The 27,256-nt window shown below is 45.0% G+C and overlaps 1 protein-coding gene across 2 annotated transcripts in view; it reads right to left on the bottom strand.

Annotated features, from left to right (window-relative positions):
• The window catches only part of GNS (glucosamine (N-acetyl)-6-sulfatase), a 250,164-nt gene that overhangs the window by 145,845 nt on the left and 77,063 nt on the right, over positions 1-27,256 (bottom strand). For both annotated transcript variants that reach the window (XM_085653417.1, XM_085653416.1), the window contains exon 4: positions 26,446-26,511. In XM_085653417.1, coding sequence (XP_085509543.1) covers positions 26,446-26,511 — 66 coding nt within the window. The remainder of the gene's footprint in view (positions 1-26,445; positions 26,512-27,256) is intronic.

The raw sequence follows: 27,256 nt of genomic DNA on the forward strand, positions 1-27,256 counted from the left end.
GTTTAAAACTCCATTCAGGCAGCAGTGTCAGATCCGGGACATGTTCCAAGGTGCACAATGAGTGCTGCAGCCCACAAGTAGCATTTAATTTTCAGGCTCTGGGTACATGTCGTACCATAAACTAGGGACTTATGAGTAAATTAAAGGTGCCAATTTGATTTATGACAATTTTACTAGGTGTAACTAGGAGAGCACAAATACTTTACCAATAGTTAGTTAATAGTGCAGAGTTCTATGGCCAACAAAAATGGGTTCAGCACAATAATAAAAAAAACTGGACGAATTCCACACAAAGGATGGCTGTTTCCAACAATCATCAACTTCCTTTTTAGGTCGAGCCTAAGGGCAGCGCGCATGCACTGCCCGCTCTGTGAGGCAAGCTGTATTGGGGTATGCAGTGGAAGCCCCTCCTGCGCTCCGCCCATATTTGTCATTGGCTTGTGTCATTGTCCTTCATAAATGCTGGCTTCTGATTTGTAAGTAGGCTTGTTAATTCCTCCTTGGTACCACCTTGTCTACAATTGTTACCTCCCATAAAGACTGGACCTTTTACTTCCATTGTTACTTGGTCTGCGGTAATATGTGGGTGAGCACTATTTTGTTTATTGACTAATGGGGACAAACAATGGCGGCTGCTTTTTTGTATTTGCAGCGTGCCCACCGCTTTCAATAAAAGCAGCTGCTCCCTACCCCCAAAGCACAAACTACACAATGGCAAAGTTATTTTTTTTATTAGTACTTTTTGGAAGAACGCAGCACTTGCTTCAGGGACACCGCGCGTTCTGTCACCATTTATTTATTTTTTAAATGTGCATGCTGAATGCGGTGCCCGCTTTAGGGACACCGTACTCTGTTTCTTTTTTTCTTTTCCAAACTTTAATGGTGAGCGCGGTGCCCGCTTCAGGGACACCGTGCTCTGTTTTTTTTTACTTTATTGGTAAGTCTACCGGCTTAAGAGAGACGATTAATGCCTGGTGTGACATAATTCCAGGTGTGACTTCAAAGGAGCTTTTCGCCATTGCGTTACAGCTTGGCTTGAATTGTCTTACGTCACAATGCTCGCTAGGGGAACCCTGGCTCCCGACCGGATGAAGCAGTGCTCCCCTAAGGTCCCACCATAAGCTGCCCCGGGGGGCTGACCATCGTGCTTCTTGTTCTCCTATCTGCCCCTCCGTGCCATGGGGCTAGAAAGCTCAGCACTCCACGAGTGCTGCTGCCCTCTGCAAGGAAGTGCTGGTGAGCATTATTCTCTGGGCCGGGAGCACCTACTACAGCTGGAAAGTGCCAGAAAAGGGCAGATGCACTGATACATTATTAAGGGGGTCGGCAAGGCTAATTAGTCAGGAGTTCCAAAAGCCTTAAAAGTCACTATATCACTGTTGAAAGGGGTGCGGTATTGGAAACGTATATAGACCAGTAAAACACTACCTAACACGACAAGTGGGTCCTGTACAAGAATATGCTTTTGCGGAGATATATATATATATATATATATATATATATATATACACACACACACACACACACACACACACACACACACAGGGCATGAATAATGTACTTTTAATGGAGGTCAACTCAAATGTGTTCATTCATAAAAGGAAATTAGAGCACTGAATGGGAAGATATTTGGACTGATGCCAGGGATTGCCAAGTCCCTATTTCACCAACATGGTCTTATTTTCATATCCACTGAATTAAAAATATTCTAAATGAGCTAAAGCGCTATTTATTCCATTTTGAAATCTACCTTTAAAGCACATAGTAAGAAATCCCTTCATAACTATCAAACTATACCTGTGATTACTGAAGGATTGACTAGACAAAAATAAGAAAGGAGATTTCAGATACATTCTTATAAAGTATCAGCTCCATACCCACCCAGGGTCTGATAACATGAACCATGATGCTTGAAAAAGGTGGCAACTCTAAATGACTGAAGTTCAGTTTTGGCAGATCCCATAACTGGGCAGGAGCGGCTAGAGGTGCCTCGAGTATTCCTGCACACTGTGAAAGTGGGCTGTGCAGATGTGCTTCTGCAGAGCCAGTATATACTTTAGAGCCTTATAGTCAGCTGCCGAGGGCTATACCGGTTGTTAAAGGCCCTGAAGCTGAATTATGCGGCTCGGGCATATAACGAGTGTGAGGGCCTTTAACAACAGGTATAGCCCAAGGCAGAAGGGCTATAAGGCTATTAGAACATTTCGCCCACTCAGGGTAGGATGGTCTAAATTGATAAGGGAGAAACATGAAGGCAACCATTGCAATGTTGGATCTCCGGGCTTATACTAGCCATATAAGCAAGGCACCACTCCATTGTCTTCAATGGAGCTCTCAACATTCCAGTGTTCTAGTATGGGGAAGGAAGTGGCAGCACAGAAGGTGTCCTGCAAATTTCGATATTTAGAAACATGATTTTACCTTCACCGCGTTTCTTTTTTTTAAAACTTTAAGGGTGAGGGCTGCGATATTTAATTAAAAAAAAAAAATGTACTGGTGAGCGCGGCGCACACTTCACGGACGCCGCGCTCTACAATATAATTGGTCTTGCTTTTGCTAAAGTTTGCCCTATTGTTATTGTAAATGACAATGCCTTTTAATATCATAAAAGGCATTGCCATTTACAATGGCAATAGCTCAAAATCTTGCTATTGGGAGACCTTTTTTTTCTTTCAGTTGAAAAACCGGACTGCTGGTGGAGGCAACTGACACGTCCTTTCAGGACTGGAGTCAGGGTACAAATATACATTCCCTTCCTATTTGATGATCATGAGGCTCACAGGGCGGGCCAGGAGACAGAAGGCAAACCTAGTAATAGTGACACCAGCGTGTAGTTCGCAAGCTTTGTTTCCAGTTCTTCTACAACTTTCTTCGGATTCTCCAATCCTACTTCCCTGGATTCAGAACATTAATGAATGATATTCACAGCAACAAATATCTGTTGATAATGCAAGGAACTCTCTAATGACTAGGAAGATTACTGCTGGAATATTCTAGGCCTTTTGGAACAAGCTTCGAGTCTTATCAGGAAGGCATGGTCAGATACTACAGTTAAGCGATAAAGTTCAGCTTGGGTAGATGGTAGCATTGGTGTATAAGACAGAACCTGGATCCAGTGGGGACCTAGGTAGTCCACATATTGAACTGCTTGCCATAGTTGGCTAATGGAGGACTGGACTGCACCATTAACGCTTGCCTTCTTGAAGCCTATCTTCCCTTTCACAAGGTGCCGGTTGGCGAACTTCCGCTGGTATGTAGAGGTGTGCAGCTACCACTACCTCTGGAACCGAGATAGTCATGTATGTAGGATGTGAACTTGGTCCTATGTCTCCCGGAATCAAGGCAGGACAATCCGTCCCTTTTATAGAGAGAATTATCAGGTGAGTTGGCAGTGTTATTAGGCATTATATCTCGAAAAAGAGTATCTGATGCGAGATCACTGGATGTGTAGGATGTTGACTTTGAAAGGGGTCTCATTTATGGTGTCCTGAAACGTCAAGTCTCATATTAGGGTGGTTCAATACACGTTTTTTCCAGATAATCCTAAATTGTGTGTGGTGAGGTGCATTAGAGTGCATGAAACTATTAAAGAAGACTTGAGGTCTCCAGGTAAAACAGTTCCTAAGTGCAATTAACAAATCAATAGATCAAAGAAACTTTCGCCCAATAGCCATAAAAGTGCTGGCGTGTTACAGTAACATTTCATTAAGACACTCCACAGGGGCACGTGCCCAGAACCCATAGCCTTAGGTTAAAAAGTGCCATCACAAAGACCAGCACCCCATAAAATAGACCTAGATGTATACAAATATAAGACATTAATAAAAGTAAATATAAATCATATTTCAACCACTAAAAACACACATAAAAACCATAAATATAAAAAATGAAGGAAAAGGGACCAAATCCAGTTAAAACATTGTAGGGTTGTAAGCGTAAACCTGAGAGTTGGTAATCAACAGCATTCTGCGTACACCCCACATAGAAAATAAAAAGTGCAACAACGCAAGTACAATAGGCATATAAGTGTTATATTTTAATTGCCTAAATGCCTCTGCACAGTGCTGGGATCCCAGGTTTCTGCATAACTGGATCAACCATTGATGCCTAGCCTTTCTATAACCCGGACAAAAACAAATACATGGAATTCTGTCTCCTCTACAATACTGCAAGCCGAACAGCCCAATGGGGTCCAGCCAGCCAATTTGTTTGTGAAGGTACGCAGCGGGAGGACCCCATACCTAAATTGTAGGTATGGCTTCCTGGCTAGGGCGGGATGAATGTCGTCCAATACGAACTCAAAGCTCTACTAATCTTTAATTCCCAGGAATACTACAGTAAGTGAGCCAGTTGTAGGGCTCCCCTGCAGGTGTGTGAGTTTACTCTCCCTATAACTCCGTGCCAATTCCTTCCTGGATATTGTGGGGCAAGCTGCCTCAGGATTTTACCATAGGTTCAGGCTACCCGTAGCCAAAAGTGTGTTCCTACCATGAGCTAACCAAGGTAGTTTGCCCACACCGTTAAGGCTCAGGACCTCCCTCAGCTCTACCCTATATTTAACCAGTTCCGGGGTGGCCCACACACGACGCCAGAATGCAAGGAGTCTGAAAGCAATTTCGTCTTCAATTGGTCTCACCCCAAGATCCAGGTGAAGCGGAGTAAAGGGGGAGCGAAGGGGAAGACCAAATAGCTGCCTAAAAAAGAGTTCTCGATCTTAGTTATGGTATGTGAAGAGCAGTGTCCCCAGATTTCAGCCCGTACAAAGCGGCACCCCTGGCTTGAACTTTAAAGATTTCGACTAACAGACCAACGGGTTTATAGGTGGAGTTCCTGAATAACTTCGACAAACCACTGTGGTCTGAGCTAATTTTAAGCTAGTCCATCTTTTCTGTTAGAGTGACCCCGAGATACTCGAATGTGGTCACCTTCTCCAGAGGGATGCCTTGTAAGCATGGGTTTGGTTGGATGATGCTAACTGGATTGAAGACCATAAATCTGGTCTTCTGGGTGTTGATCTCAAGCCCCCTGCATTTACAGAAGGCATTGAAGTTGTCAAGGATCCTCTGTAAGCCCATAGGTGAATTAGAGAGAAAAAGAGCATCATCGGCAAACATCACTGCCGGTACTTTGCAGTTTGCTAACCTGGGCGTATCAATGTCTTTTCCCGCAATCAGTGAGTCTAGCTGTGCATTTTTAAATAGGCAGAAAAGAGTAGGGGCAAGGACACAAGCTTGTCGGACTCCTCTATCTATGGGTATAGGGGTTGTAAGTTCTCCGTGTTTGCCGAACCTAATTTGGGCATAATTGCCTTCATGGAGCCACTTTAACAGATGACAGATAGACTGGGGCCCTCAGATCACTCAAAATTGCCCACAATTTGTCTCTTGGCACCAAATCTTTTTAAAATTTTTTTTTATGGTTTTATTGAGTACTTGGCAATCCATTCAACACAATCAATACAGTACATCCCCAGAGAGCATACAAAAAGCATAGAGATTAAAATTCTAACAACAAACATCGAATTTCAACTACCATAATCAATCAAGTAATTTCAATCAAAGTAGGATTCCCAGATTTTGGTAAATTTACGCAATACCCCAATCCTTTGAGCAAATATAAATTCACTTTTCCTGACTCTCTTAATTTTTTGATACCACTCGTCTACAGTTGGAACTGTTTCTGTGTTCCAATACTTAAGAATCAGTGATCTGGCCACTGCTACTATTATATACAGAAGTTTCGCCAGAGAATCAACCAAATTAAGCTCTGGATCAAATCCAAAAATAATTAAATTTTCATAACTAGTGATCGTAAAATGTATATGAAGAGAAAGCAAAGAGAACATTCTTTTCCAGAATGTCTTAATTTTAGGACAAAAGGCCATTATATGGGATCAATTAGCCAGGTCCGATTGAGTACATCTAAAACAAGTAGGCGACGTACTACTATACATTATAGCAATAGTTGCGGGGTGTAATATAAAAGCCACTTACTAAAAAAAAGCATTCGTCGCCAGTTGGCACCTCTCAGGACCGTAAAGTTAAATTTATTTAAAGTTTTCCAAGAATTAGGAGTTAATTTAAGACTTTCATGTTTCTGCCATTTTTTAATTGCTTTGGCGCTTACATCCTCCTCTCTGCTTTGCGCTAAGCTTCTTCTCCATTTTCCGGGATTTTTGAGAAGTGGGGACTAGAAAAGATCATTTGTTAAATGTGAGAATTGACTATTCTGCGTTAAATCGATTTGAACCAGAGACTTATACAGTAAAACATATGAACCCATAAGAAGAAAGTTTCCACAGATTAATGAGATAGCCATCTCATCAGGAGTCAGCCATGCTCCATCTTTCACAAAGTTCGATAAAGTTATTAACCCAGATCTGGCCCAGTTATGTATAGTTTCTGACCCAATGTTAATCCCGAATCTAGAGACAACATCGCTCAGTGGAGTTATTAAGTTCAGGAGGGAGAGTGAGTACCTTTTCAGCATAACATCGCGTTTTTGAAAAAACCAGCTCAGAACCTTATATCTAACTAATTTAGGGGATTTGAATATCGAGAGTGGAGAAGGAATTTTAGTCTCTTTACAAATTAAGTCAAAAAAATAATTAATAAACAATGCCTCTATAGGTATTGAGTGTTTAAATCTTGAAAGATACTGTGCAAAGTATGCATAATAGTAGTCTTTCAGGCTTGGCAAGCCAAGGCCTCCTTGTTCCTTATCTACATATAGGGTTTTGATAGCTATTCGAGGAGTCTTTTTTGCCCAGACAAAGGCTGAAAATAAGGACTCGACTTTTGAAAAAAAAGAGCCTGGAAGGGAACAAGAAATAGTGGAGAACAAAAAATTAAATAAGGGAAGTACTGACATTTTGATTAATGCCACCCGGCCTAGAATAGATAAAGGCAATGGATTCCATCGTGAGAACACATCACAAACTTTTTGAATTAAGGGTTCAAAATTCAATGTATACAAATCACGAACTGAAGACGAAAAATAGACACCCAGATACCTTTTGGGTCTGTTGTTAATACAACTCTGAATATCTGTGTGCAATTCAGGATTTATATTACCACAGATTAGAATCTCAGTTTTCTTTTTATTAATTCGATACCCCCCAGAGCTTCAAATTCTGTAAAAACAGAAAAAACCTGTATTTGCGAATGCATCTCAGGTTTCAACAGCAGCATTATATCATCCGCGTATAATTTGATCTTATCCATGCCAGCAATAGGGGGGGAAATATCCTTACTTTTTCTGATTGCAACTGCTAAAGGCTCAATAAAAAAAGCAAAAAGGATGGGGGATAGTGGACAGCCTTGCCTCGTCCCTCTTTGCACTGAGATCGAGCCCACTATAGATGCATTGACAAGGATATGAGCTTTCGCCCCCGATACAAATTTTTAATTAGGGTAATGATTTGAAGGGGAATACCAAAACGTTGGAAAATAAAGAAAAGTGTATCCCAAACCACCAAATCAAAAGCCTTTTCTGCATCTAAAAGGAGAACTAAAGCTGGGACCTTCCGTATTTCAAAATAATCTAATGCCTCAATAAGATAGTGTGTATTGGTGAGGAGTTGACGTCCTGCAATAAAGCCATTCTGATCTGCTTGAATCAATTGCGCAGAGACATAATTAAAACGAATAGAAAGCAATTTTGTGATAATTTTATAATCCGAATTCAATAATGTTATGGGCCTATAGGAGTTTGGGTCTTTAGCTTCCTTTCCTTTTTTAAAAAAACTGACCACTGATCCATCTTAAAAGGACGCGGGAATTGGGCCACCCTCCAACATAGAATTTGCTAATAAAAGGAGAAACTCAGAGAGAGAGCTAAAGAACATAGCAAAAAATTCAGCCGGAAGTCCATCTGGGCCGCAGGCCTTACCACAGGAGAGACTTTTGACTACCAGCTCTAATTCATCGCTCGAAAATGATGACGACATTGCTTCTTGTTCCAGAAGAGAAAGGGAAGGGAGACGATATTTATCTAGAAAATCATTTAATCTCTGCTGATCCGTGATGTGATGTGAAGTATAGATATTCTCATAATGGGACAACATTATTGCCCCTATCTCTCCCGCATCTGAAGTATGCACACCACTAATTGGAGATTTAAGAGATCGAATTACATTAGCTGCAGCTTGTTCTTTAACCTGCCACGCCAAAAATTTACCCGTGAAATTACTATTTTTGTATATTTTTTGAGCTTGTCTACAAAAGATTTCCTCACTTCTTACGAAGTAATGTGCACTCAACTCCCGTTTGCGGCATTTAATTGATTCTGTATCTTGACAGAGGGATTGTGGTACTTTTGATCTACTAAAACCTGTATTTTTTGCTGCAATTGGTTCTTTGTGTCCCTAAAAATAACTGATTCCTTTGCGTCCCTTCCTATGACAACCCCCCGAATAAACGCCTTCAGTGAGTCCCATACTACATGGATAGGGGCTGTCCCCAGATTTCGTTCGATATACTCCCTGATCTCATATTTCATCAGACAAATAAGATTTGTTAAAGACCCATCGTTTCAGGACGTTCGTGCTTTCATCCAACACAAACTCAGCAACTAACATCGCATGGTCGGAAAAGCCATTGCGTAGAATCCGATGATGCCGGCTTTTAAGAAACAAGAAGAAAATCAATGCGAGAAAATGATTTATACCTTCCCGACCAGCAAGTATATTCCCTTTTATAAGGATTTATAGAACGCCAAGGATCAACAAGATCGAAAGTCCTTACATTATTCATGATTGTCTGGAATGATTTAGGTTTCGACTGCTTTTTCCCACCAGTGGTGGAGTCTAAATTCGGTTTCATGAGGATATTAAAATCCCCTCCAATCACAATATCCCTGCCAACCATCAGTAGGGACTGAAACATTTCATCATAAATTGCAGAACTGTCATTCAGAGGGGCATAAAAGCTTACAAAGGTGATATGCGATGGTCTATTCTTTAATTTACATGTGGCCCAGCACCACCGACCCTGGCTATCCGCATCAGTTTGAATTATCTCCGCCTCCATTCTCCTATTAAGAAAAAGTGCGGCTCCTCTATGTGATTCAGAAAAAAAGGAAAAGCCCCGGTAAGTGGCCCACCCTTTGAACATAGAGAAATTATCAGCTTTTGAGATAGGAATATGAGTTTCTTGCAGAAGTATAACTGCAGGATTTTCAGTCAAAATCCATGTCTCTATTGCCAGCATTTTCTTCTTATTATTTAGGCCGTTCATATTAAAATAAATAATTTAGAAACCTATTTTAGTAGTCATTAAAGTAATTACTTAGAACCAATAACACATTTTCTCCCTTTTTTCCAGACCCTCTTTAAGCAGTCTATACCCTGATCTATGTCCACCACAAGATCCACCACAAAAACCATGTTTATCTCCAGCAATTGACAAAGCAACAGAAATAAGAAAGAAAAGAAAATAAATTTGCCAAGAACTACAATTTTAACTTTTTTACCAAACCCACCCCCCCCTCTACAGCCTGTGGCACCCTCCTAGCTCTACCTCCCTCTACCCACGCTCGCCACAGGGACCTTTCCCTTAACATGAGGTGTCGTGGATTTACACCCCTTCAGCCCAAAGACCGTGCCCCTCCCTAAACTAATAAACATAGTCAGACGTAAAAAAAAAAAAACATTTGTGAATAATACTGATTGTCACAAGAAATATTAAAGTACTGAATCTTATGTCCAGACTAGCCATTTTGGATACCATGAAGCAGCTCCTGTGCTTCCTCCACGTCAGATAACATATAGAATTTCCCTTTAATCAACACTCTAAGTTTTGATTGTTGTGCAATCATTGCTTGGGCCCCATGGGCTTTAAATAAGTGTAGAATTTTAACAAACTCTTTCCTACGTCTCACCGCTACTGCAGACATATCAGAAAAAATTTGGCATTTCACCGTAGCATTCACGGGGAACTGCCTTTGTTGGATCGCCCTGGACAAAATTTGCTCCTTGACCCGGACATCTGCAAAATTTAGCAGGATAGTTCGCGGGAGAGTAGAGTTCGAAAATGGGTGAGCAGGAACCCGATGAGCTCTGGTGATAGTAAGATCATCTTTATGCTCCGGTATCACCCCCTGTTGAAGAAACGTGGTCACCCATGCGAGCATGTCTGACCCCTCAATTCCATTAGGAACTCCCACTATACGTAGATTGGACCTTCTGTTGTAGTTCTCCAAATCGTCCAATTTAATCTCAAGAGCCTTTGTTATTTTAGAAACATCTTTGGACTCTTTCTTCACTTCAACCATTTGGTCCTCTAAAGAAGAGATCCTCTCCTCCGCCTCAACTAGGCGAACTGGAAAAGTGGAAACGAATTCCTCGATTTTGTCCATTTTGTCCAGTCTCTGATGAATCGCAGTTAGTTCGACATTTTGCGACCTCTTAATCTCTCTCACTTCATCCAGGATTAGATTCAACATATCCTTCACGGACATCCTCATTTCCCCCTCAGTCTCTGTGTCCATCTCTAACAGAGGGCCGAAGGGGTCTGCCACCACCCCGCCAGATCCCTTGTCAGATACTACAGAGGGCTGTGTTCCTTAAATCTTCTTTTTTAGCATCTGCAAAGTCAGTTGTTATCTTTTTTAAATCAAATATGGAAACAGCAGATGGAGCAGAGCCTATAGGGGAGCTTACAGCCAAACTCAGTTAATTTGTGCCGATAGGCTGAATCTGACCTAGTTCCAGGTTTAGAGAGTTCAAAGAAGTGTTTTTTTAACAAACCGAGGAAATTGTTTAGACGGCGGAGGCGGTAGAGGAGTTTGAGGGGGCTCAAGAGTCTTAGATTGACCTTCAGGATGTAAATCATTGGGTTTGTCCCCCTTACTCAGTTGAACTACGTTTTCTATCAGTACATCCTCGACCTCTGAACTCTCCGATGAATGTACAGAGTCATCTTCCTTGGAGTTGCCTCCATCTGTTAACTTAGCCGCTGCCTCTTCTGCCGCTTTTGCCTGCTGTCGGCGTTGCTTAGCTTTAATACGAGCATTTAATAGCTTCCCCATAATGGAAAATTCAAATATTTGTAAGGTTTTTTTTTTTTTGTTGTTGAAAAAATTCAGAAACTCCAGGAATTCACACAGCTCACCACTTATCACCGGTTTTTGATCCAAAAAAAACAATTCCCCCCCCGTCAAGTCTTTTGGGAAAAAGCCGCTATAGGCAGATATAGGCAGATATAGTACAGTGGCTGCTCACTCTGTGACAAAGACTTGGCCGAAGCAAAAGCAAAAGCAGAAGCGGCTCTATTCTTACCACCCCCGTGGCAACAGTACCGGTGCCGGTGCGTTTTCCCTCCTCAAGCAGCAGAGGTAACTGATCACCTTCGAGAAAAAGAAAACTTGGGAGATCCAACTTAGCAGACCCGTCTTAAAAAACGGCTGTACTACGCATACTCTAGTTCTCTTTTGCCTTTACCTTTGCTTGCTTGCCTGCCACAGCCTCTATTCAAAAGCCAGACCGAATAATCCACAGGCAAGACACCGAGCAGAATCATGGTCAAAATCCAATCCGCTAACAGAGAACAGCTGTCAGCCACGTCTCCCCCGGTGCACCGGACGCTGAAAACAACCTCAGAGCGGAGAATTCAGCCCAGCACCATATCACCGCTTCTTCACCGCTTCTTCACCGTTTTCCGTTTTCCCGCCTTTAAAAATCTGAGGGAAGCTCCGGCTCAGGAATCGGAGGTAAGTGGAGATAGAGGCAAAAACCGCAAAACCACAGCACGGAGCAGCAAACGCCTTGCGACCACCATCATTGACCTCGCAGGGGGGAGGAGCAACAGCACGGTTCTCAGGTGCTACGTGGAGGCGTGGAACTCCACCGTAACGCTTTGCAACCCCCAAATCAAATGCAGATTTTAGGTACACGAAGATTAGATAGAGGCTGCCACCCTCTATAGATACCGTCTTCCAATACAGGAGTTGGAGCCTGAAGATTTGGTCTTTTCTCTAAAACCAGCTTGAAATTGGCTCAGGACTTAGTGCTCTCCATCCAGATCTGGAGACAGCCCAACAGTACATGAGCAAAGATTTTTTGGCTAACATCAATTAGACTTATAGGTCTATAATTTATTGGAAGAAGTGGGGAACCCTTTTTATAGGTTGGCAAGATTTCCGCACCAGCCCATGTTGCAGGAATCGGCATTTCCTGCAAAATATTATTGTACAGGGTCTAAAAATAAGGGACTCCAGATGGTGGGTTCACAATGAAAGAGGTCCCCTGGGATCTTGTCTAGCCCCGGGGCTTTAGACGGGGCTACTTTGCTTATGGCACTGGTGATCTCTTTTAGAGTTATCTCGGGCCTCAGTGCAGGGATTCTGTGGAGGAGGGAATTCATTAGCTAATATACAGCTCTCATCCTCCAAATCTTAAATAGAGGGCCTCAAAGTGTGTCTTCCAGACGTCTTGCGCAATATTGGGTTCAATGGGCTGTTTTCCTTCACAACAGGCCTTATTTACTACATTCCAAAAGGACTTCATGTCGTGATTAGCTAAGGCCCTTCTCATGCTGTCCCATTTGTCCAGCTCCCACGTTCTTTTGGCATCAGCAATGGTGTTTTTGAATATTGCCCGTTTTTCACGGATTAGGGTCCTATCCTTGTATTTAATAGTCTCTATGAGAGCTAACTTGGCCTTTCGGCAGCTAACACTAAACCAAGAGTGTAGGGCCTTTTCATGCTTTCTTGTTCTACTAATTGGGAAGAAGTAAAACCGCTAAAACTTATATGTAAGGCAATCAATGTTTTCTGATTGAATTTGAATCTGAGCAACTGTTGGGGCATTTTTAATGATAGTTTTTAATTTCACTGTGTTTTACTGGGCATTGTGTTTTATTGGGCATTTAGAACAAACTCACACCTCTTTTGGACACCAGCGGTACCCGTAAGGAAGTGGGTCCATGATCTTGCTTAAACATCGTCACTTTAGATGCTATAAAAACAGCGGGCAAGCCCGTACGGGCTCTGGCCATGCTCAGCGTCCGCTACGCTGCCGGTGCAGCGTTAATTCAACATGATATAATTCACTATACGCGGGAGGAACTATTATTATCGGTAAGCGACCCACCTCCTGCAATCAATCAATCAATCAATCAATGACATTTATAGAGCGCACTACATACCCGTAGGGTCTCAAGGCGCTGGGGGTGGGGGGGGGTGCCGCTACTGCTCGAACAGCCAGGTCTTCAGCTTCTTCCTGAAGGAGAGGTGGTCTTGGGTCAGGCGCAGGTCGGTCGGGAGGGAGTTCCAGGTCTTGGCGGCCAGGTAGGAGAAGGACCTTCCTCCTGTAGTCGCTCTTCGGATGCGGGGGACGGCGGCGAGGGCGTGGTTGGCTGATCGGAGGTGGCGTTTGGGAGCGTAGAAGTTGATTCGGCTGTTGAGGTAGCTCGGGCCTTGGTCGTGTAGGGCTTTGTGTGCGTGGGTGAGGAGGCGGAAGGTGATTCTTTTGTTGATGGGGAGCCAGTGAAGGTCTCTCAGATGTCCGGAGATGTGGCTGGTTCGTGGGATGTCGAGGATGAGTCTGGCTGAGGCGTTCTGGATCCGCTGGAGTCTCTTCTGGAGCTTGGCGGTGGTACCGGCGTAGAGGGCGTTGCCGTAGTCCAGTCGGCTAGTGACGAGGGCCTGGGTGACGGTCTTCCTGGTCTCGGTAGGGATCCACCAGAAGATCTTCCGTAGCATGCGTAGGATGTTGAAGCACGCCGAGGAGACGTTGTTGACTTGCCTGGTCATGGAGAGGGAGGAGTCCAGGATGAAGCCCAGGTTGCGTGCATGGTCTGTCGGTTTGGGTGCGGTGCCCAGGGCGGGAGGCCACCAGGAGTCGTCCCAGGCGGAGGGTGAGGAGCCCAGGATGAGGACCTCCGTCTTGTCCGAGTTCAGTTTCAGGCGGCTGGTCGTCATCCACTCGGCTACCTCTTTCATCCCTTCGTGCAGGTTGGCTCTGGCGGCGGCGGGGTCGTTGGTCAGGGAGAGGATCAGCTGGGTGTCGTCGGCGTAGGAGATTATGTTGAGGTTGTGTTGGCGTGCGATGGCCGCGAGGGGGCTCATGTAGACGTTGAAGAGGGTGGGGCTCAGAGAGGATCCTTGAGGGACGCCGCAGATGACTTCGGTGGCCTCTGACTTGTACGGTGGTAGACGGACTCTCTGTGTTCTTCCGTCGAGGAAGGAGATGATCCATTCCAGCGCCCTGTCCTGGATTCCGACGTTGCTGAGGCGCTGTACTAGGGTGCGGTGGCAGACAGTGTTGAATGCCGCGGAGAGGTCTAGGAGGATGAGGGCCGCTGTTTCTCCGTTGTCCATCAGGGCTCGGATGTCATCGGTGGCGGCGATGAGGGCGGTCTCGGTGCTGTGATTGGCTCGGAAGCCGGACTGTGAGGGGTCGAGGGATCCATTCGTCTCGAGGAAGGCGGCCATCTGCTTGTTGACGGTCTTCTCGATGACTTTGGCAGGAAACGGGAGGAGCGAGATGGGGCGGTAATTCTTGAGTTCGGTGGGGTCCGCTGTGGGTTTCTTGAGTAGAGCGCTGAGTTCGGCGTGCTTCCAGGGAAGGTGGCGGTGTCGAAGGATGTGTTGATGATGTCTCGCAGGTGGGGTGCGATGACAGCGTCAGCCTTGTTGAAGACGTGGTGAGGGCAGGGGTCGGTCGGTGATCCGGAGTGGATGGAGTTCATCGTGCGGATGGTGTCTTCGGTGCTGATCGGGGTCCAGGCGTGGAGGGTGGTGGTGGGGGGTGGTTGTTCGGTCTTGGTGTGCGATGGTTGGTTGTTGAAGCTGTTGTTTATGTCCGCGATCTTGTTGTGGAAGTATGAAGCGAGGGAGTTGCAGAGGTCTTGCGATGGGGTGATGTCGTTGTTTCCTGCGCTGGGGTTGGATAGCTCTTTCACGATGTTGAAGAGTTCCTTGCAGTTGTGTGCGTTGTTGTCTAGCCGGTCCTTGAACGCAGTTTTCTTGGCGGCGCGGATCAGCTGGTGGTGCTTCCGGGTGGCCAGCTTGAGGGTGGTCCTGTTGTCCGGTGTAGGATCCCTTCTCCAGACTTTCTCGAGGGCTCGGCAGTTCTTCTTGGAGCTCTTGAGTTCGTCGGTGAACCACGGGGCTTTCTTGCTGCTGGGTCTGCTGGGCGGGGTCCTCAGCGGGGCGAGTTCGTCCGCGCAGTTGCTGATCCACTTCGTGAGGTTGTCGGCGGCCTGGCTGGGGTTCGCTGAGCTGGCAGGAGGGTGCTGGCTCAGGGAGGTGGCGAGCTGGTCGGCAGTGATCTTGTTCCAGCTTCTTCGGGCAACCTGTTGCTGGTGGTGGTGGGTCGTCGTTCTCTTGAAGGTGAAGTGGACGCAGCTGTGGTCCGTCCATTGAAGCTCTGTGGCGTGGCTGAAGTCGATGTCTGTGCTGGAAGAGAAGACTGCGTCGAGTGTGTGTCCGGCGAGGTGGGTGGGGGTGGACACCAGCTGCTTGAGTCCAAGATTGGCGAGGTTGTCGAGCAGGATGCTGGTGTTGCGGTCGTTGTTGTTCTCCAGGTGGAAGTTGAGGTCCCCCAGGAGGATGTAGTCGGCGGAGGGGAGGGCATGCGGGCTGACGAAGTCGGCGATGTCCTCGCTGAATTGTGTGCGTGGTCCCGGGGGTCGGTAGATCAGGGTGCCTCTGAGGGTGGTGTTCGGGTCGGTGTGGATCTGGAAATGCAGGTGTTCGGCGGTGGTCAGGGTGTTGTCGGTGCTGGTCGTGAGACGGATGGTGTTCCTGTGGATGATGGCGATGCCTCCTCCCATCTGGTTGGCGTTGCGGTCCCTCCGGACGATCTTGTAGCCCTCTGGGATGGCGATGGCGATGTCGGGAGCTGAAGAGGCGTTCATCCAGGTCTCTGTGAGGAAGGCAACGTCAGGGGCTGTGGCGTCTAGGAGGTTCCAGAGTTCGATGGCGTGTCTGTGGACGGAGCGGGTGTTGAGCAGGATGCACTTGAGGTGGGTGCTGCTGGTGTTCGACTTGGCGGGTGCTGGTGCGAGGCAGGTCCGGATGCAGGTGAATTTGCAGGCGTGGCAGCTGAAAGGTCCGTGGGTGCGTCGTGGTGTGGCTTGGTGGCATTCTGGGAGTCGGCCGGTGTTGAGAGCGATGAGGGTGGCGGCGGAGTACGTCCGGCGGGTCGGCCGGGGTCTTCGAGGTCCAGGGGTCCTGGCACTGGGCGCGGTCCAGGCGCGGACGGGCGCAGACGGGCTTACCTTTGGCGCGCCTTCGGCGCACAATCGGCGCGCCCGCTGCGCGTGACCGCTGCGCGTTCGCACGGTCGCCATATAAGGCGAAGTGCTCGGGTGGGCGGAGCAGCTGGGAGGCGGGAGCGGGGAGGGAACAGAAGGAAAAAAGGGGCGGGGTCAGCGGTGGTGGCGGGAAGCGGGGAGCGGGGAGGGAAGACGGAGGGCGGCGAGATAGGCGGGCAAACAGGAAGGAAAAAACGCTAACACGGTCACAGAAAAAAATATACAGGCACAAATGACGGTCAAAACAAAACAAAAATCAAAACAAACAACAGCAGAGTCAGCCGGCAGCCGGCAGCGAGGCAGGCAGCGAGGCAGAGGGCGGGCAATGGGGCACACGCAGCAGCTGGTGGCCGTGCGGCGCGGGGGTGTCCCACAAGTGCACAATGACTGACTCCACTAAGAATCAGTGCTAATCAAAGGCCCACAGACAGGTTAAAATATGGTCTGTTGAATGCCAGATCCCTTCCAAAATATGCTTAAGAAATCAATTTAATGCTTGACACAGGGGGGTTTGATGTAATATTCATCACTGAAATATGGACTACAGGGGAATCTGTATTCGATCTCAACAGAGCTTGTCCCAATGGGTTTAAAGGCTTCCATAAACCCCAAGCTGCTATGAAGGGGGGTGGATTAGGCATTCTCCATAGGGACAATTGGGACTTTACCGCCTTTCTGCTAGATGAGGCGGACGGAATTGAACTATTAGGATTCCAATTAAAGGGTCATAAGGATAATATGGCTTCGGAGGATCCTGTGCTATAGGCCACCCGATACCGCAAATTCTTTCCTACCCTCTCTTCTAGATATCGTTACCAACATGCGGCTCACTCATACCAACCTTTTCTTATTGGGATACCTCAATTTTTGTGCAGACAGAGACCTTTCCCCGGTTTATAAAGAGCTGATGAGCACCTGTGAACCTATCGGTCAACAACAGTTCCAAGGCCCTACACACACATAGCTGGCCACACTCAACCTCATTTTCTCCCCAGAAGGCCTAATTTCAGTTGGGGAAATCATCTCTTTGTGCTGGACTGATTACTCACTGATTATTTTTCACCTGTTTGTTTGCAAGTAGGGATTTTCTGAAAAAACAAACACACATCCAGTAGAAAGCAGAGCATGGCACAAACTCCCAGCTATTAAGTCTAATCCTTTTCTTAATGAGGTATGCTTCTCTCCTATAGAATCCATAGAAGTGAATTATAAAAATTTCATAAAAGAGATCTTAAAAACACTAGACGAACTGATACCCCCGATCAGCCTCATGGTACGATGTCACTTTGAAAGAAGCCAAATTAAATTGAAGGCAATTGGAAAGGAGATGGAGGCGTTACTACCTAAAGGAAGACAAGATCTATCTACATTCTGCATTAAATTAATATAAAAATAAGCTAAGAAAAGTTAAAGCTAATTAAATACTACTGTGAGCGGATTTTCGCGGCCCCCAACAAAGCAAAAAAGACATTTGAAATACTTAAGGATTTTACTAATCCCTCCCGTTTTAAGCGAGAAATTATGCTGTCGCAGAAACTATGTGAAGACCTTTCTGAATATTTTGAAAAAAAGATCCGAACAATTCTAGATGACATTGACAAACTGAGTGCTTTAAATAATTCTACCCCAAATATTAACAGTTCTTCCCAATCTGTCTTGCCACACCTTCTGGACCTCACTTCGGCAGCTCTGGCCAGGCTGGACCCTAGCTCTGTCGAGGCATTCAAAATATTATACAGATCCATGAATTCAGGGTCCCATCTCGACCCCCTCCTACCAAACCAATGAACAAAATGGGAAGATGAACTGTCAGGCTCTCTCCTACAACTCTGTAATAATTTCTTTGAAACTGAGACACTGCCTGACTGTTGGAAAAGGGTTATAGTGAAGTCGCTGTTGAAAAAAGCCTCGGCTGACCCATCAGATCAAGCTAATTTTAGACCTATTTCCCTTCTTCCCTTCCCAATAAAAATCCTAGAGCATTATGCCAGTGCAATCCTGTTGTAATACCTGGAGGACTATGCATGGCTAGAAGAAGAGGAATTTGGCTTTCGTCCCGTGCATGGAACCTACACTGCACTGATCTGCGCTACTGATGAAACACGGAGGATAACAGACATCAGACGAACAGTTGTACTGGTCCTCCTCAATCTATCAGCCACATTTGACATGGCTAACCGCCGCACCCTTCTGTCCAGACTTATGTCAGTGAGTGTCGGTGGTCCGATGCAGAACTGGCTAAAATCTTGTCTGACTGCCCACTGTCAGGCTGTTTCTGTACCCCAAATTCTTTCTAAATTCAGAATGACTTCAAACGGCGTCCCCTAGAACTCTTCGCTTAGCCCAATGTTTTTCAACATTTACATCAAACCTTTAATCTCCCCTATTAAGTCCTAGAAGATCAAGCTGATTTACTATGCAGACGATACCCAGCTGATTTTATCACTAAACAAAGATCAGGCCGACCCTCATGGCGACTTTCAGGCATGCCTCCTGGATATAGCTAACTGGATGAACGCAAACTCACTTAAAATGAACGGAAGTAAAACAGAGCTCCTTTGCTGTCCTTCTAGCAAAATCTCCACACCCCTACTACCTAACTTCTGGCCTTTGCCCACGGAAACCCCGCTGGTCAACTCAACTGCGGTACGAAACCTGGGGGTAGTTCTAGACAAAAGCCTTTCTATAGAAAATCAGGTGAATGGAATCACTGGGACCTGCTTCGCATTGATTCGCTCCCATAGGAAGTTATACCCACTGCTTGATTTCCCAGCTAGATCATTGATTTCTAATGGAGTAATATTAAGTAGGCTGGACTATTGTAACGCCCTTTTATTTGGAGCTCCCAGTTTTTTACTAAAAAAGTTGGCACACATCCAGATAGTCACTGCAAAGCTAACACTAAACAGACCCCAACACTCTTCTGCTACAAATGCCCTTAGAGATCTTCATTGGCTGCCTAATAAACAGCGGATTATATTCAAATCAATCTGTATTGTATACAAGGCTCTACACAATAAAGGACCAAAACTTTTAAAGGCCAAACTAAGAAAATATACCCCTAGCAAACACCTTCGATCAGCTACATTCAATTATGTTCAACAATATAGATTTTAAAACGTTCGACAAGGAGGTTGAGCCTTTACCGCAAAAGCAGCTCAGATATGGAATAAACTGCCAGCCCCACTAAGATCTCACACTGATCTGCTTAGGTTTGGAAGGTCGTTGAAAACCTGGCTCTTTCCTCACTAACAATCAGGTTCTGCTCCTCCAGACTCACTCCAGTTGACTCCCTCACATAGCGGTTTAGCTAGGGCCAGGATACAATTTTTGGTCACAGTATGCTTTATCAATAGTAAATACAATACAATATAATACAAGATGTCGGCCAGTGTAGAAGTCAATGCTTTGTTGATCTCAGCAACTTGCATGAGGGAGACAGATATGCCAACGTTATAAATAGAGTGTTCCGTGGCCTTTAGAAACGGGATAATGGATTCATATAAGGTGGACAGCTTATCGGAAAATGTATCTATATCCGTTTACCGAACTCTCCTCCTGCAGTTGGTAAGTATTAATCTACAGTCAGGTGTGGTTTGTGGGCCAAATGCAATTTCAGAAGTCAGCATTGCTGCCGCTACGATCAGAGCATTAATATTGCTGTCTTGACGGGCATGATCTCAAAATCAGCCACCCTATGCCTGAACCTCATATCCACCAAAATGTGGTCTAAAGTAGAGGAATGCCCTATTCTATTAAAAGAGTTTCCCGGTTAGTTCGATATGGTGTGACCATTGCATGCCCTTAAGGAATGCCTCAGAGTGAAGGATTGATCTGGAGCACAAACAGAGTCCAAACCCTGGTTGGCAAGATGTTTGGCTTGGGGTTTGCCCAATATAAATCCTCTTCACTAGGGTTACCTCCAGTCAGGCCAACCAGGGGCTCAAACTGACAACTAAAGTCTCCACCTATAATCACTAGGACGTTATTGGGAATGGTGGAGATAAAAGTAGTCAACTGGTCAAGGGTAGGCGATTCTTGACTGTTGCTAACCGGTCGAGAATAAACATTGATCAGAGCAATACTGACCCTTGCTGAAAGGTAAGAGGAGTACACAGGATGTCATTAGAAGAGGTCTTTATCTGCTTGGCTGTGCATCCCAAGTGTGTACCAACCCAAGTGCAGAGCCCGCCCAAGGGCCTACCCTTTCCCCCAGTAGTAGCATCTACTGTGAAGGGCGCAAAGCCCAGCTGATGCGGGTCCTTCCTAGCCCAAGTTTCCTGGAACATACAAACATCTACAAATGACCCCCAATCGGAATTGTCCAGTTTAGAGCTAAGTCCCTCAATGTTCCATGATAGTACCCGCATTAAGAATGAATTCGGGGGTCTGCCTACCTCAAAGGGCCAACTTCTTTCAGGGGAACACATGCTCTCTGCACCACAGAACTGATGTTAACGACCCTTTTGCTGTCTATGGAAGAAAAGGAACATGAGACCACTATGGTGGATGGATCAATGGCCTGCACTTCCCCATGAGATAATCCCATCAGAGGAGTCTTTGTTGTAACCATGGGCGGCAGTCCCCGATCAGTACCTCCCTGCATTACATCGGGGCACACCTTCCCGCCACCAACCCCCAGCCTGGATATGGCACTAGAGTGATGGAGCTCCCTGTTTGGGGTGGCCCATTCCCGGGGATTCCCCAGTCGAAAGGATTTCTCTACCTGACAACATGCAAATTTGAGTCGGTCAAATGCCTCTAGGGCCCCAAACCTATTTGCTACGGTATGCTAAATAGCAAAGGTCTGGGGGATTCCTGCCACAGACAGGTTAACTGGAAATTCTGGTTCCACACCCCCTTTTCCTGTCTTGATTTCGCTCTAGTTACTGGAAATTAGTCTAGGGAGTAGAAATAACCCAATGGTAGAGTCCTAATACCTCCTTCCGGTTTATAGTGGTTTCTGCCCAAAAGGCTTTGATCGAACATTGGATTTTTTGAATTAATCACTATGCAGTCCCCTTGCACATCTTTCGGTCTGTTACCCACATGGGTAACACTGCGCGTCAGGAGAATCTCACCTGCAACTTTAAAGGCAAATTGCCTCTGCTTGGCCAGCCAGAACATACACTTATTCCTTGATTCAAGGAGAGTTTCCCTTTGCCTCCTTTTAAGCTCAGGTACGCCTGCTAAAATAATGACATACGGGGCTGATGCAGGGCAGGGCTGACCACTCTTTCCTGGCCTCTAAGCTGGATATGGGGCCATCCCCCTCATTGCGTATGATCCCTTGTCGATACATGCGATCTTGCTCGATTGGCATGTTTAGGTACGCCCGATCTCTGTTCATTACCTCCTGGTTTGCATGATTGGTCTCAATGGTAGGAATGGGATTTTGAGTGGGTGGAGGCTCTTGTCTTACTCTGGAAGAGGTGGATGCCATGTCTACCTGACAACTAACATTTAGTCCCCCCCTTAAAGTTGTTGCTAGACTGCCTGCCCTAGCCTCGAGCAGTTCAGTCAGCTAATCAACCCGTGCTACCAGGGAACTGAGCTCGTCCTTGACAATAGGCCTGAAGATCCACCACTAAGTTACTCACCCATACTGGATAGTCCATGGCTGTTCGAGCACATCCTGCCAATTCACTGTCCATGGCCTCCGTGGGTCTCCAAAGTCCGGCATCCCATCATCACGCTTATTCCTTTTGGCCCTTGTCCTGGCTGATAGGTTGGTTTTCCCATTTTTTGAGTTGGTAGCCCCTTTGCACGGGTGAGCATTGGAAGCTTTGCATAGCTCACATGCTGGGCTATGGGAGAATTAGTGACCGGGCGTAGGGAGGAACGGGTGGAGGCAGAACCCAACAGGGAGAGATGTAGGTCAGGTGTTAGAGACAGCCGCCTTTCGGTTAATTTGATATCTGTAGCCACCACACCTATAGCCCTCTGCAGCATCTTATCAATGGAGGTTGGGGGCAATGATGAAGTGAGTGATGAGGGAGGCACTTGTTTTTGTCATTACAGGTATGTTTGCCCATTTTAGCCGCCGGTACACTGCCCCAAGTGGATAGCGCCTCCAGTCACGGAATTAGCCGTGTTGCAGAGTGGGGCTCATAAACTGCCCCCCTGTTGCCTCCAGGAGCTGGAACTGAGAATTGACTGCAGAAATAGAATTACCAGGTATTGCGTGGGATTACTCAACGCTCAGCACCCTAAAAACACCAACAAGGTCACCAGCGTCTCGACGGGACTGGCCTCCTCCTACCTGATTCAATGGCAATGATTAGGTCCACAAGGTAGTCAGGCAAGCAGCGGGGAGTACAGCACAATGGCGCATCCACCACACTCCCAACTCACTAGATTCTATCTCAGGTCTATGGGCCAAGAGGTATGGCCAGCCCAGCCTCTTCCAGGCTCTGACAGGCGCAGACGGGCTCCATCATAGCCCGGGCACGTACCCGGGCGTGTCCCGCGCAGGAGACAAAGCCTGGTTAAGTATGCGCCTACAGGCGCAGAACAGCTGTGGAGTCGTTGGCGGCTACGGCCGCAAGTGCAACCGGTGAGTGTAGTCCAGCCCCCACCTTCGATGAAAAACAACACAGCGTCCAAACCATATAAACCAGTTTCTTCTCCCACCACAGCATGATGGGTCTGGAGAGCTAGACAGGAGGCAGCAATTGACACCTCAATTTTTGAGGCTCTCCTCAGTGGTCCGATGTCATCTAGAGCTTTATCTGTCACTTAGAGCATATTCTGACTATGGCTGCTTAGTCTTTGGACTCAACTTTACATTTGTTTACTGTGATGGAGGTGCCATCATTGGTAGTTAGTGAGTTTTGAACATGCTTAATCTGAGCCTCCAGGCCGACACAGAAAGTAACATTTCCTAATCAAAGTGAAGGAATGTTTCAATTCTATTAAGGAAACAACGGGGAGAGTCATCGATCCTACGAGATTCAGTTCCATGATTAGGTATAAGTATTTTTATTGCTTTAGCTACGATACACCTGTCGATGTCTTCAGCTTATATAATATGATGTAATAATTCACGTACATCTCAAGGATAGAACTTAAGTAATCATTTTGCTCTACAGGCTCAGATAATAAACATGACTACCAGAGGGTGTCACTCCAATGGTCAAATCTTATGCATGAAGAAAGAGGAAGTGATTTTCCTTGTAGACTTTTTTACATGGAGATCTTGGATGAAGATTGGTAAACTGCTGAGTCTGTTTAGGGTTTTATGAAATATGTATTTACAGTGTTATTGTGTTGTTTAGAATATTGTTTGTTGTCTATGGACTGGGGAGTAAATAAATGGAGTCAAATGAACTATAATTATTGCTTCTACATCCTTAATAGAATCAAAACTTTTCTTCACGTTTGCTGGGAAATTTTACATTCATGAAGTCTGCTTCAGATGGATGAGGTCTGGTGGTGTCATAACTCCTGACCAAAGCGCGGGCATCTTCGAAAAGTGCGGCATTTAAAAAAAGAGGGTGAGTTTGGCAGTACAAGTTGATATTGTCACAGGTATGGTCGAGTCAATCTTAGATTCACAGTCGGATATCTCCATATTTGTTTTTTTCTTTCATGGTGGGATATAAGTCGCCATAAAATTTATTTGGTTCATCATTGGTAATTTAAAATAGCAGAATCTTGTTTCCAGCAGCTTTCCCCCTTAGCATGCCTAGGGTAATATTCCACCTTACAACTTACTCGTCACCAGCTCAAATTCGCCTAGAGTTCGGCTTACAAAAACAAACAGTGGAGAGAAGAGGCGCATACATAAAAAGCTGGTGGAAAATTAGAAAAGCTGAACAAGGAACACTAAATGCACATCTCTGGATTGAACTGATAAAACGAGACAAATCCCCAGCAAGGACCTATTTAATGGAATCACTGGCCATCTTGGGTCTAACAGAACTGTGGGAATCTCCAACCGATGCCGGTACCTTCAAAAGAGTGGTAACAAAAGTTACCAAGGCGATCTCATTGAAAGAGGACAAGGCAACTTTAGCCAAGAGAGAGCATGGATGGGGAGTTTTGAAAGATTACACAACTCTCAAACCACAACAGTACCTAATAACGGGTCTCACACACAAAACAAAAAATAAGTTCCTTAACCTCCGCCTAGGAAACATACCCATTATGCCACACTTAGCACCCTGGAAGAGGGATAAAACAAAAATTATTTGCAGACTATGCCTCTCTGGCAAGGAGGACATAATACACATTATCTGCATTTGTAAAAACCTTTTGGACATAAGGCGTTCCCTGCTCCGGACCCTTTGGAACCAGAGGAGGATAACCAGCTGCAGACAGGCCGTGTTGCTCTGTTTTAACCCCACGGAAACTCAATTAAATTGCAGAACAACAAAATTTTTTGAAATAGTTGCGGACAGATTCAAAGAAAAAACCGGACACCAATAGACTCAAACTAAGACTTTTAAAAAATCTTTTAAAGACCTCATATAAGCTGATATTCTCCTTTTAATCGGTTGTTTTAAATCTAAACTTTTTAACAATGAAACTATGCTATTAAATGTTGTGAGTTTTTATTAACTGTGCAATAAACAAATCTAAATCTAAACCCTGGGCATGCCTAGTGACACATTTGGTCATACATTTAACCATTTTTCTGACCTCGCTGTTCTTACCAAGAGAGTTAAATCAGAGAGTAAGGGGAGTGATTGAATGGTGGAATAACTTCATTCCATGGAAAGCAGTGCATTGCCTATTAGTGGAGATTGCTAATGGTATACACAAATACTGAGGTGTGTTCTGCTTGTAAAGGACCACTAATCCTGAGTTGGTTCCTTTGTACTTCCCATATTATAAACATATTAAAAGTTTGTGGTTGCAGATATTAGTCCATAATGGTGTTCCACACAACCTGCATAATGGGAAAAGATATATCCCACCTAAGTGAATCATTACTGCTCTGCATTTTTAACACGGAAATAGACACTGTATCACCCTTCCTCTACCTACCCCTGATGCAGCACATAGTTGTTCAATCTGAAAAATGGGAGTCAGACACTTTCTAAACATTAAACTGAAATTATTGGAGTAATACAACACAAAACTGGAATTATATTTCTGGACACATTCTAAATATGTCGAGAGACTATCAAAAATTAATCTGAATGTGTTGAAGACAAAGAAGACTCTATGAGGTAAAAACAGTGTCCCAACAGCATGCGAGAATGGGTAGAAGATCCACTAGTGGGGGGATTGTAAGGTGTTAGATCAACTATACACGGCTAGTTCTGAACTTAAAGTGAATTTCATCATAACATCTGAACAACCATGTTTCAGCAAATGATTACAAAGCAACATGCTCAACACTAACCAGATGTAAATTTCCACTACAATAGTACCAGGACACTTGTGGCTACCCTGGCTGCTGTGGCCTCGGGAGCATTATGTTTTCAGACCTTTGGCACTACACCAGCCTAGGCTAAAGAACTCCTGTCTCAGGCTAGTGCAAAACAAGCAGAGTTAGTATAGTAGTCTGAAAATGTTGGCTCAATCAAAAGTGCCTCCAGTAGACAGGACGAGAGTTGTTTAAGATATAGGAGTATGGAATGGCAAAGAAAATCTGGAGTTCACCATGCCAACATGCAACTCCGTCTTGGACGTCAACACATAAAGCTCATAACAAAACACTGTCTATGTCCTTTTCGTCACCTTCAGAAATGATGGCATACGACTGGGCGAGTTAACCAGCCTTTCAGATAAAGTCACCTGCTGGCAAACCTCCAAATGCACTGCTTGGGTGATGCAAAGCATTGCTTCCCTCTATATGTTTAAATTTGCTCAATCAAAAATGCTGTAAAAAATCTCCCATAAACATTACATTTCCTTGGCAAAGCCCTACAGTGAGTAAAGGAAGGGTACATTATTCAAAGATGTTTGCATGTAAGCTCTGCAAAAGGAACCCCAAAAGAGGGAAATACATCCCTAAAAATATTTCATTGTGTGGTTTTAGTGCGTTTCTCCTTTTTTTGGATTTCTACAGAAGACAATATGAACATAATTAGTCATAACATACGGTGTTCCACACAGTGTTAGCAAAATTATAACTTGAAAAAGAACTATAAACTTGAACAACACAGTTTTAAATAAATAACACGACATGCATGTTTCCAAGTGTTCAAAATTGTGGGATATTTTTGTCACTTACTAAAGCAAACCAGTAATTCCACCCAGGAGGGACGTGCTCAACGCCACCGGCATCTTCTTCTCCATACTGAGTAAACAAGGCACAAAAGCAGTATTGAGACTCAATATGTTCCAGGTGCAACAGGATTAAAGGCACTTGGGTGAGATCATACTTAGCCTCAAATCGTAACAACTAGAATAACTCATAGGTCAACTAGATTGAACAGAACACAGGAAGTTACATGTGTTGGCAATTGCTTAAAACCATTGGCATCTCTATGTTCCTAAACGTAATACTTTTTGGTATTCACAAAAATCCAACATTAGTTTTAGGACGCGCACACTTAACAATTTAAGGGGTTCCTTACAGCAAACTTCTTGTGAACCCTGATACCTTGAAGTATGGATGCAACAGTGCAGTGTGAAACCCAGTACGAAATAGTACCAGAAAAGTCTAATGTCAATTTAGAAACTTCCATTTTGCAGTATCAGTCAAAAGTCAATAACATATTAAAGCCCTCCTGCAGAGAGTTTATTAGGCCACCTTTCTATTGAAGTCCAGCATGTATTGTTAGCACCTCCAATGAAAAGGCAACACAAACTGGGGCATAAAACAAGGTTGTGTAAAGAGGAACATTTGTGTTGCGGTGGAAAAGAGGGTACGGCTGTCCCACTGAAATCTTCACAAATGCTTATTCTATTTATTGACGTACCATTCCAAAGCAAAATGCCTTGGTGGTATGAATAACATGTGTTGCAAATCCATTAACCCCAAATAGGTCTTTAAGTTGGCATAGACATAATCAGATTCAGAACTTAGCTAAAATAGCTCC

This window comes from Triturus cristatus, chromosome 4_1 (genome assembly GCF_964204655.1).
Source record: "Triturus cristatus chromosome 4_1, aTriCri1.1, whole genome shotgun sequence".
Taxonomy (NCBI): Eukaryota; Metazoa; Chordata; class Amphibia; order Caudata; family Salamandridae; genus Triturus; species Triturus cristatus.